This window comes from Chelmon rostratus, chromosome 8, assembly GCF_017976325.1.
Source record: "Chelmon rostratus isolate fCheRos1 chromosome 8, fCheRos1.pri, whole genome shotgun sequence".
In the NCBI taxonomy this organism is placed as follows: domain Eukaryota; kingdom Metazoa; phylum Chordata; class Actinopteri; order Chaetodontiformes; family Chaetodontidae; genus Chelmon; species Chelmon rostratus.
The window spans coordinates 14,075,578-14,087,620 of NC_055665.1; the positions used below are offsets into that span (position 1 = coordinate 14,075,578).

At 42.9% G+C, this 12,043-nt stretch overlaps 1 protein-coding gene across 4 annotated transcripts in view; it reads right to left on the reverse strand.

Moving 5' to 3' along the window:
* nbeal2 (neurobeachin-like 2) overlaps positions 1 to 12,043 on the reverse strand; it is a 34,955-nt gene that overhangs the window by 7,600 nt on the left and 15,312 nt on the right. For 3 of the 4 annotated variants that reach the window (XM_041941613.1, XM_041941610.1, XM_041941612.1), the window contains 18 exons: positions 11,473 to 11,606; positions 10,217 to 10,376; positions 9,829 to 9,931; positions 9,501 to 9,651; positions 8,666 to 8,821; positions 8,414 to 8,573; positions 7,988 to 8,076; positions 6,603 to 7,313; positions 6,299 to 6,483; positions 5,956 to 6,112; positions 4,226 to 4,369; positions 2,797 to 3,120; positions 1,368 to 1,517; positions 1,113 to 1,270; positions 833 to 957; positions 616 to 733; positions 257 to 414; positions 29 to 162 (listed from right to left, as the gene is read on the reverse strand). In XM_041941613.1, the coding sequence (XP_041797547.1) occupies positions 29 to 162; positions 257 to 414; positions 616 to 733; positions 833 to 957; positions 1,113 to 1,270; positions 1,368 to 1,517; positions 2,797 to 3,120; positions 4,226 to 4,369; positions 5,956 to 6,112; positions 6,299 to 6,483; positions 6,603 to 7,313; positions 7,988 to 8,076; positions 8,414 to 8,573; positions 8,666 to 8,821; positions 9,501 to 9,651; positions 9,829 to 9,931; positions 10,217 to 10,376; positions 11,473 to 11,606 (3,317 nt within the window). The remainder of the gene's footprint in view (positions 1 to 28; positions 163 to 256; positions 415 to 615; positions 734 to 832; positions 958 to 1,112; positions 1,271 to 1,367; positions 1,518 to 2,796; positions 3,121 to 4,225; positions 4,370 to 5,955; positions 6,113 to 6,298; positions 6,484 to 6,602; positions 7,314 to 7,987; positions 8,077 to 8,413; positions 8,574 to 8,665; positions 8,822 to 9,500; positions 9,652 to 9,828; positions 9,932 to 10,216; positions 10,377 to 11,472; positions 11,607 to 12,043) is intronic. The other variant, XM_041941611.1, reaches the window with a different exon arrangement.

Here is a 12,043-nt window from a genome sequence, read left to right on the forward strand (position 1 = left end):
AAGGAGCTAAATTTGAACTGAGCATCACCTTCTTCCTGAAGTTGATGAAGTAGTGAGCCTGGTCAATGAAGAACAGCTCCAGTGCAGAGCGACGCAGGTTGTAGCGCCTCAAATGGACTTCTCTGAGCTGAGACAGAGGTCTCTTGAAATCAAACCCGATTCCTAAAGAAACAGATATTATTCTCTTCTGCGAGGACCGTTTGAAGAACAGAAAAAAAAAGTTAGGTGTGATGTTCCTGATCATGTATTTCCTTACCTTCCTCTGTCTCTTCTTTCTCGCTGCTGCCATCGTAGAAGTACAGATGGTGTGTGGTGACCTCCAGACGACCCGGAACAACCGCCACGATGGTGATGAGCTCACAGTCTTCAGACAGAACCAGTTTTTCTTTCTGGCTCTCGTCTTCTCCCTCCACCCTGACGGCACAGGAAAACGGTAAAACTGCTCTGCATGTTCACAAATAGCCGGGACATTATATCCAAGAACTTTTCAAACACTTTTAAGGCCTGTTTGGTGAAATTTAGTGCTTTATAACTGGTGTCCAAGCGACTTTTATCTTTTATTTTATTTTATCTTTAGCGTGCTGCAGACACTGCTTATGGAAACTGGAGACTCACTTGTCATCCAAAAAGACGACGTCCTCTTCTCCTAACTGGTCATCCTCCATGTCACTTACTTTTGCCTGCTTTGCAACAGCCAATGGGAGGGGTTCAGAGCTACGAGGGCTGTCGGCTCCTGATGACGACAAAAACAAAAACATCTTTGGTGCAACATCACTGTTTATTGCTTCCACGACAAAGCATCAACGTTAGGATGTTTACACCAGTGACATACCCATGTTGTCCCTCTGGGCGCTGGCCTCACTGTGAGGATCGTAGTTGAAGTTGGGCACAAGTTTGAGACGCATCTTTGAATACGTCTCCGCACTGGACAATTTTAGTTTCACCTCTGGTTGAACTCTGACAAAAACAAGGCAAAGGAAACATAAAATTTAGCAAAAGACAGTAAGGTTTCAAATAAATATTTATTTTTTTGTGTATTGGTGATGCACTGTAATTCTTGGCCAGAGAGATTTTAAGAAAGATTACTGACTAAAAGTCAGAGGTTGTCTTACCTGTAGGCCCAGGCTCCTCTCTCACTGGTCAAAAGCCTGCGGAGGGCTCTCCAGTGCTGCCACACCACCCCCTGCTGGCTGGAGCTCTGCTTCTGCCAGCAGAGGTACCTGTTGTTCTCACTCCGGACTCGCTTCAGGTAGGGGTCCACGATCACTTCCTGCTTTCACACAAACAGACACAAATGTCAGGTGAGTGAAGTAAAAGTTGCATTTTGAGCGAGATTTATGTTGAATGAAGCCTGAAAGTTCCATAACCTGAAACTTGGACTTGCTGTCTGATCTGTCTTTGTCCCGCCTGAAGGCTGTACTCATCAGGTCATCGAAGCAGGAGTTCCAAAAATTGGACATGATGTCATGGCTTCTTCCAAACGTGTCCAGCTCATACTGCTCCATGGTGGGCTGAACCTGGACGTAGATTAACGCACACACACAAGTACAAGAATGTCAAGGACGACTGTGATGCAGTCTCGGAATCAATGCACACTAACATCCAGGTCATGGTTCTTCTAAGTGCTTTCCAAAGGCAGCTGGACTTGTGTGCGGTTCTAACCGCCTCCGAACTGAAGGAGCCTCTTGGACGAGAGGCGAAACCCTCTAGAGCCACACACAAGTCCAGCTGCCTTTGGAAAGTTAGGAGAACAGAGACCTGGATGAATGAGAATCTTCACAGACAATGCTCACAAAACAACAAACAAAGAAAAGCTGCAGTATATTACCATCAATAAAATCACTCCAAGTCAGAATACATAAATATATATTTAAAAAATGATAAACAATGACTTTGATGATAAGCTGTTTTGCATGTTTTACCCCAAGCCATCATTTTACCCTTTACAAAATTCGGTGGTCAATTATCTTTTAATATGTAAAGGTACCTTATTGCAGTTCCTAGAGGGAGAACATCGCATGTTGCCTAAAAGGGAACAATCCTCATTGTACAAATGAGAGTCAGGCCTGGAAAATATTTCTTTGCTTGTCTGCCTTTATTTAATTATTGTGTTAGAGGAGATATTTTTCACAACTTCTTACCATTTCATGCAAAAAATCTGAAGCTGTATAAAAATACATAAACCTATAGAACAACCCTATACATTCATTTAAAATAAACTGTGAACACATACACATACACGCTTGAGAAATCAGCCTGGGCCACGTTTCAAATCTGTCACGGCAGCCAAAGTTGCGCCATACTGGCTAATGTATTGCAGGATCTGTATACAGAAGTAATCTAAACAAAACAGATTTATGAACATGCACTGTCACACACAGCGATGATAAATCCGCCCTCTCAGCTAGTGGTTAGTGTTTCTGGCATCCGTTCATAAAATATCTCAGCTTCAAGTTGGAGCATAAACCGATCTCAGCTTAAAATGTGTTCAAGGGCAGCTAGAAAACACTTGGGAGTTTATGGCTGTTTTTTTTCTCCCTTCTAAACTTGTGATAGCATTTCTTTAAAATGTGGATGAGATTTCTCAGCCACCCACCGGGAGGTAACTGGTCAGACCAGGAGGCAAGATTGGGAAACTCCTGTGTGTATGTGACAAAGAACAGAGCCAGCAGTATCTGAGAGTGGATGGTTGATTATATCTGCTTAGTTGTACTGGAAAGGAGGCTCTCTAGACTCCCTAAACAAAAGCTGAATGACACCTATTTTTAAATGCACAAAGTCAGCCAAAACACTGACCTGCTGCTGATAAAACCCCTGCCACTCCACTGTGTGACAATAAGCCCTCAGGTCCTGGGCGAAGGTGGTGCTGCCGTTGGTGACGGGCAGGTTGGGTAGCAGGTTTTTGATCATGACGGGGTCGGCATGCTGGTCGAGCAGCGTCCGCACGATGGGCACCAGATGGGGGAAAGCCTCTGAATGGTCACAGCTGGTGGTGTCCATTACACCTCCTGGCCACAGGGGGGCGCCCAGCTGCCCCAGCAAGAAGCACACCTCCTCCCAGCTGAGGCACAGCACAGTCTGGAGGAGGCTGTGGAGCTTCAAATAGGCCATTTCGCACACCTGAAGAGGGGCGAGAGCCAAATCAATTGCTATGCTTCTGAGCCAGAGCAAATACATACAGTTTATATACAGTACCAAAAAAAACATTTATGATGGTGTGTTACTTTTCCAGTCCTTGCTAGAATCTACAGCACTCATGAGAGAAGAGCTTGTCAGTGTCGAGGTGGTGGTGGAAGAAGTGTGCAGGTGCTTTGCTTTGGTAAAAGCATCCAAACCACTTTGTAAAAACACTCCTTTTACAACTAAAAATTAGACTAAGTACACATATTCATACTTATTGTGCTGCAGTTTTATTCTACAAGCAGATTTTAACTGGTGTATTATGTCGAGGTAGAGCTTATTTTGTTAAATGCTGGGTGATCCATAATATAGCCTCATGTTTTATAGGCTGATCACATGCTTTGCATTAAAAAAATGTGAGGCAACACACACAAGTATATTGCTTCCCTCTGAAATGTAGTGGAGGATAAAGTAGCACAGCTCTGAGATACAAGTGCCTCATAATTATGCTAGAGCTGTTTGAGTGTGCTTGATTACATTCTACCACTGGAATTAATATAGCAATGTTAGGGTTTCTTTTATTTTAATTTGTATATTCACTCAACTCAAGTCGCAGCAGGCTTTTATTTCCAAGATGCCCACAGCTGTGATGTCAGGGCGCAATTAAGTTAATTTATTTCAAACCAGACATTTTGAAAAACAAATAGCTTAAGGGGGAGTTGTACCACTTTGGAGATGAACACAACCAGCAGTAGTGTGTGATGAAAAGCCTTATGGTCAGTTCATTTATGGCCACTAGCTCTACCCCACAATCCCACAGCGAGAGCAGCAGTCATAACTCTGAGAGGAGCTGCCCTTTCATACAGAACACTCCCTGCAAGGAATGACTGCAATGTCTTTGAAAAGAAGGCCATAGAAGGCCTGGTATTTCTAAACTAGCTCTATCTGAGCGTGCTTATCAAGTTAAATGAGTACTGTAAACCCCTTTAAGTTTATTTTCTGCAAAGTTCTGTCCCTCAGGCGTTTCGATTGTGAAAGACATGCACAGTGAGGAATATTTGTGTGATGGATGCACATGACTGGACAAGTCGTGGGTGCAGCTGACCGGTGAGTGCTGCTGCTGAATGTATCCAGTGATGATACGCAGGCCGATCTGGGCCATTTCCTTCAGCTCGGTGTTCCCGGGGCTGCCAGGGGTGCTATGCCAGGCCTGCAACCTGTCCAGCAGGTTCACCACCCCCTCAAAAATCTGCAATACAACAACGACAATGTGTCAACAAAAGACTCAACAAAAAAGGCTAGACCTGTTTCCACACCTTGCAGCATCTACAACAACCAGCTCAACCTGCACTTAAAGGTTGATTCAGAAGCTTCCCAACCATGATTCTCCACCCTCCAGCTTGCCAAGATTTACTGTGTATCTGAATATGTTTACCTCATAGCCACAACAAAAATAGTTTCTTTTAAATATTACATAACTAAACAGTTTTTTTGTGTAACATCAGTAAATAATACTAATACCATGACAATACTATACTATACTTGGAAGACAACATGCTTGACAGTTCTGCACACAGTGTTTTACAGCGTGTGCCAACACCTAAGTCACTGTAGAAATCTGCTGCATTGCTTTTTGGATGCAAGAGATTTGATTGAAGAAGACTGTTGCTCTGAGGACCGGGCATTTGTAATTCATCAGTAATTTAAGTTGCACTGAGTACTGAGTATTTACAGCAAGGAAATGAAACGTGCAGCCTGCTTAGCACTGGTGTGTACCTTACGCCTACAGCCAGTACTGCACAGATAGAGGGGTCACGTGAGTGCTTCTGTCTTACTAATGTTAACTATTCTCAAGGCCTAAAGATTACAACAGATACACCACATGATGAAGGCTTGTGATTCATGACCTTATCCAGATGCAACAAACCAAATTAAAGGATTTTTGCAACTTTACATTTTGGCCAAGAGTGAGATAAGAAGATGATACCACTCTCATGTCTGTGCAGTAATAAATTCGCTTAGCTTAGCATAAAAACTGGAAACAGTTAACCTAGTCAGGCCAAATGTAACAAAACCCGCACACTTGTCGACCTGTAAAGCTCCTACACTGAGGTTGCCAGGCGACCAGCAGCACCGGTCTAGCCTTTTTCCCCAAAATCTTTATGCTAAGCTAAGATAACCGGCTGCGGCTTCATATTTAATAGACAGACATGAGAGGGGTGTCATTCTTCTCATCTGACTATCAGCAAATAAGTGAATAAACAGATTTCTAAAAGTATTCAACTATTACTTTACACCATCATGAGTTTAAATCCTAATTTTTAAATATTTGATTTTAATATCTATATTAATATATTTCATATCTAAATTTAAAGAATTTAAAGTAATTTGTTTCTTAGCTTCTAAGGTGTCTCATTTCTAGATACTGCATGTTTATTATTTTACTAGAGTTGAGTTGCATCATAAATCAGCTGTTTTCAGCTACTTGCTGTTTGTGGACAAGATGAGGTTTAAAATTGAAAGCATGGACGAGGAGGTAAAGGCAAGTGAAATGTGATATCTAAAGATTATTTGGGCTACAATTCAGTCGGTGTTACTGAGTCCACACAGCTGAAATATCATCAGCTGCTTTTGGTTTGGTTTGGTTTACTGACAATATCATATAGTTTTAATATACAACATATCAGACTTCCTTCCTCCAAAGTCCTGGTTTTAATTCCATCTTTGTCTTCCATGTTTTCACGGTCAACCGACCTTCAGTCGTCATGGTATAACCCAAAGCCCAAATAGAAGGTGTTAGTGGCACATATGTCTGAGGTGGGACATGTGATATACCTTTTCACTCCACAGCGTGTTGTTGTCTGTACCCTCAGCGAACAGGAAGTCCTGCAGCAGCCTGAGGAGCCGAAGCAGACCGGGACAGAAAGGCAGAAACACTCCCTGGGCCTCCCTCAGGTCCGACAGAGACGACTCCAGCATCATCTCCAACAGGCTGGCACACAGAGTGGCAAACACACTTTGAATACGTCACCCCGGCGTGACACGAAAACATTTCTAGATATTTAGACAAAAGGTGGCACAGCTGAAGGTGTGGTTCAGTTTGTCTTTCCATTGCTTCACTGCCAATTCTACGTGTTTGTTTTCTGATTGAAATACATTTGAAATCTTCGTCACTGACCTGCGCTTGATGTCATCGGGAGGCCGGACCAGTTGGCAGGAGGAGCCTAGTTTGGTGAGAACAGAGAAGACCTGTCCTCTCTCTCTCCACACCACATCCTCGCCCCCCTCCACCCCGCTGCGGCTCCACAGCACAGAGAAGACGATGTTCGTTAGCAGGTTGCACAGCTCCTCTTCTGGGGTCTGCTGTAAAGCCAACAACAATCAGTCCCACATCCTTACAGAAAAGACCTAAACCCTCATAAACCCAAATCAGAGTTCAGCTCGATGTATCAGACAAATCTGAGCTGTGGGTGCAGCCATACCTGTGGGTTGGACGTATTGGAGATTGTATCTCCAGTAGGAGGGTCTGTCCCATAGCTGGTATCATCCAGCACGTTGGACAGACTGGAGCTCTTCCTGGGTCTGAGTGGTGGGAAGGGTTTGCATTGCTCTAGAGGAGATGGTGTGTTTGCTAGACTACCTGCAGGAGTGTGTGTGCCAGTCTCCCCCATGCCCCCGAGCTCCAAATCAAAGGGTGATGTACCGAAGGGGGAGAGGGGCTGGTAGTCTCTCCCATCCTCGTCGGGGCGAGATGAAGTGATATCAACGGCATTGGAGAGGGAGGACGAGTGGCTGCCCTGGTCTACTGAATCAAAGGACTTAAAATGAAGGGAGCTGGTGAAGTTTTTGAGCGGGCCTCCACCTCCGCTCGGAGGCGACTGGGACAAATCGGAGAATCCCTCAGAGATATCCCGCTGACCGGCGTCATCCTCCTCCTCATCCTCGATGTCCTGCGAGGTGCGGTAGCTCAGGAAGATGTCCGTGCTTGCGTCCTCTATGACCAGAGTCTGATCCCTGTGCAGCGGTGGCCGGTAGTTTGGTTCAAAGGAGCTGTGAGTGCTGGAGCCTGCAACGCTGGCAGCGTGGGACTCATAGGACTCTTTCACATACAGCTTGGTGAGCACGTCCTGCCAGCCGGGCTGCTTAGCGAGCTGCTTCACATAATCCTCATTGGAGTATATCAGATGAAAGAGCTGGAGTAATATCAGAGGGAACAGAGGAAGAGCTTGTTTTCAGCGCAGAGATGATAAATATGTTTTGGATGAAACTTAAAAGTTCAACTCAAAAGTTGATTCTTATAGATTTATCAAAGTACAGCTCCAATTCTAGAAAAGATGCGACGCCGTATAAAACGAAAACAAAACAAAAATGTGATAACTTGCTAATTGTTTTTGACATATGCTCAATTGAAAACAGTACAAAGACAATATATTTAATGTTTTACCTCATCAACTTCATTGATTTTTGTAAATATCTGCTTATTCTGTATCTGATTCCAGAAACACATTTCAAACAAGTTGGCACAGGAGCAACAAAAGACTGGGAAAGTTGGTGAACGCTCCAAAAACACCTGTTTGGATCATTCCACAGGTAAACGGGTTGATTGGTAACAGATGATAGTATCATGATTGGGTATGAAAGGAGCATCCTGGAAAGGCTCAGTCGTTCACAAGCGAGGATGGAGCGAGGTTCACCACTTTGTCAAACTTTACTAACATTACTAGATGGGCTAAGGAACGCTTTGTAAAACCATTGTCGGTAAACACAGTACATGTTCAAATGAATGCATTCTGTTTTTATTCAGGTTTTACACAGCGTCCCAGCTTTTTTGGAATCAGGGTTGTATAAACGATGTGAGCAGACTGACCTTGCGACAGACGTCCAAGCGGACAGTGAGCTCAGCTCGATGAGACAGACAGACCACAGCCAGGAGGTCTCTGAAGTTAGGGCTGGCATCTGTGGGGCAGCAACCAAACTGATTTCATTTCAAGTCCTTGGAAACCTATTTTTAAATCAGCCTTCTTGGTATAAATACTGAAGTCATGAAGTTCATGAAGTCAAAAGATTAGAACAACACTGGTCAATTCACATGAAATGTTCTGTGTTTGTGATCTATTGTGATCTAAAATGATGAAGCAGATGCGTTATTAAACGTTAATCTCTTCTCGCTTATTATTAGAAAATCTTGAGATTTGAAAGCACATATTCAGGTGCTTTAACATTTCTAAAGGTCTCTTTTGTCATCCGTTTCAAGATAGCTTGACCCCGAGTCTCAAAGCTGTTTTGGCATTACCTGTAGCAAGGACCTGCTCGTACAGACATCGCACAGTGGTCATGGTTACTGGAATGTTTTCAAGGAAACACACCAGACCAAGATATCCAAAGTCCTTCAGCTTAATGCGCTGCTTGTTGCGCTCAGACACTCGTTCGCTTTTGAGGAGTTTGTATAAAACCTGCAAAATTAAAGGGAAAAGATTTGCGTTGAGTGTTTGCATTAATTATCAGTCACACGATGTTACCAAAAGGTCCAGTCGGTTCTTCTCACCCTGAACACTCTCTCTCTGCCCTCATCTCCGAAGTTTGGAGTGAGCAGCAAGCAGTAGAGCTGCTCTACGCCCCACTCCAGCAGCACAGCCTGCACCTGCTCACGAGGAGGGCTGCTCCTCAGCAGTTCATACAGCACATCCAAGGCCCTCACTGCCTGAGAGAGAGGAGAGGATGATGAAGACATAGGTGAGGGAGGAGGATAAAGCACCAAGGAATATGGATTAGAGAGGGTAAAGTTTAATGTGGTCCCAAGAGGAGTTTGGTTATTATTTAACTAAAGCTTAACTAAAAATTAAAATGAGGTGTGAGAAAACATTTGGGTCAACTGAATTAAAAATAAAAACTAGACTTTAGAAAAAAAAGACAACTGAGACAATATTGTATAATTACAAAACTAACTAAAATAAAAAAAAACATCTACTTGAAATGTCTTTGGTTTCAGTCTTTGTCTATTCGGCCATATTTGTCAAGCTTGAGGAGGCGTCAGTGCATATGTTAATTGAGAGCTGGATGCCTTTATCTCTCCTTTTCATTCTGCCACTGTAACAATAATAGCTATATTTGAATTTCTTAAATCTTACCCAGATAAATATCCCCCACATTATAATAAAAAAAATTAACTAAACATTTTTAAACAACAAAAAGTAACTAACTGAAACTAAACTGAATCAGAATCAAAACTAAAAACAAATGGAAAAAACAAAAGTATAATAACTCTGGCATTGGGATGCCAAAAGATCAGAATAAAAAATGGACTGGAAGTGAAGTATCATGCTGGAAAGGTCAGATGATAACAAAATTAAACTCCCAAAAGAAACACAGATGAAACATACCTGCTGCTCCTCTCCTACAGACAGAATGTAGGCGAGGACACTGTGAAGCTCCTCTGACGTAGGAGACTTGAGAAAGTCTTTCAGCAAGGCGAACAGAGAGGTTTGAATCGTCTGCTTTTCATCAGACAGACAGCTGCCATCTTTCTCCACGCTGTGATCAAAGATATTAGAGAAGCAGTCAAGAAGGGATCTACTATCATGGTTTATAGCAGGACAAGAACAAGTGTTGAGATGTTTGTTTACACTAATTTTTAAACCACTCAGCTGCAGTTTCACTTAAATTTGCCTGGATTTCTCTAAATATTGTGGTGTGATGTCAAAGGTTCACCTGTAGTATGTGCGAAGAGTATCCAGAAGATATTGGACCCCATACTTCCTCTTCATGCGCTGCTTGCCTTTGTGTATCACAGACGACAGGTACTGCACATGGGCTTTGGAAGAAAAAGAATGTTTTTATCATCTCCCTTCAGTTTGACATTTAGAAATGTCAAGCCAATATGCAAGCTTGTACAAAAGAATTGCATTAATTCACGGCACAGATTCACTTTTAATCCTTGCCACAGCCTGAACTCTAAACATTAATAATGTAATCTATCTCTCCTCTACGGTGCTTTTTAGCCTGCATGCACACATAAAAGGGACACAAACAGCTTCGGCATACATGAAAAGGTTCACAGGTGCATTGCTCAGCAACACGAGGGCTGCTTATGCCTTACCCAGACAAACAGCGAAATGGCTTTTAGTCCAGATGCGGAAATCAAAGAGCAGGTGCTGGTAGAGTTGCTGTAGAAGTGGGCTGTTTCCCTCGTTGAAGACCTGCTCCAGCAGCAGCTGGCATGCCATTAAGACATTCATGTCCATCATACTGCCAGGAACCTGCAGCAGAGGAAGCACAGAGGAGGGTCTTTAAATGCATGTGTGTTGAAGTATCTTTCCATTCATTTGGAATTATCTGTGTGTAGCGTCTATTTTTAGTAACAGGGCCTGATGAAGTGCTGCACTCATCTGAGTGCACATATAGTACAAGTGATCGGGTTCACTGCACGTGATTATTAGGACATAGTTTCCATACAGGATGCTCCACCTTAACGTCATATATTGCAACATATCCTGTCAAGCAGAAAGCACGGCTTTGCTGCACCAATGAGACAACTGATTGGCTGCAAACGTCTCAAAGATTCACATCTATTAACACTGTGATACAAAGCAAACTTCTGAACTCAAACACGTGTCATCATGAAGCTAAAGAAATCATCTTTACATTTGCGGCACTGCACCTTCAGAGGGCAGAACACTGGTCCTTGCCTCAGAGGCCTTTGCCATAGGCTCCTGATCAAGAATCAGAAAAACTGTGCTGTCGGTCACAAAGCAATATATGTTTGTCTTGATGTGGCTCAGCAGCAAATACAGCTTCATCACTGTGTACCTTCTATATGTACAGCCTTGATCTTAATTCCAAATATTATCAATTTATATTCATAGTTTATACCAACAGTGAAAAGCTAACAAGATTAATATGTTCTGCTTGCTTGGCACCCACTAAGCAGTTTGGAAATGTATCAGCAGAATACTGTACCAAGACCTGAAAACAGGAGTCACAGCATGCATCACTATGGCTTCCATGCCTGTAACATGATATCTAATTTGTGATTTTGTTTTAATTTGCATGTAATTTTCCCGGAATTCAATACAACACTTTCAAGCAACAGACTTCATTGTTGATATCCTTTGTTCTCAGTCAGAGAGACCACGCAATCTGGCAAACTCTGCATAAATTCCCCCACACAAGTATGTGATACTGTCATTCTGAAAGAACCACTGCTGTTTCAGTAACACCATACCCATTCATTACACAGCAATTACACAGCAGCATTGCAATGAAAAAGGTCAAGTATTCACTTTCAAATGCTAATCAGCTCTTCCTGCAAATAGTTCCCGCTTGCTGGAGCAAACCGACGTACGGGACACTCACTTTGCTGAGCATGGCTCCGATGATGCTCGGCCCGTGGCAGTGCAGCAAGCTCTCCTGATTGACAGTGTGATGACGAATCAGGTTTTTCACCATCAGCAGGAAGGCAGCAATGCTGTTTCTCTCTAGTCTGCCCTCTGAGAGAAAAAAAAAAATAGGGCAAAACAACTTTTAAGATTTCCTGTGTTAGCCACAGGCACATTTATACATTACAAAGCACTTTATTGACATTATCATATCTCAGGATGAGTCATTAGTTATGTGTCAGGGTATTTGTCTCACGTCTGTGATGTGATCTTTGTTCCATCTATCTCATTTTGTTCATGTTTTTGTTCATGAATTTATTCGTGCTAATGTGCACTGAGCCATTGAACTGCAATTCTTCAGACAATTGTTATGACTCAGAATGCCCGTGCTGCTCCTGACATTTCACGATCTTTGCTATGTTTGTCGGTTGTATATTAAAGCATGTGCCTCTTGTCTGACTGTCTAGCACTTCCTGTTTGTCCTTGCATCATGCACCGTGTATAGACTCTGAGTCACTGCTATTCAAAACATCTTCTGAACTGAACTG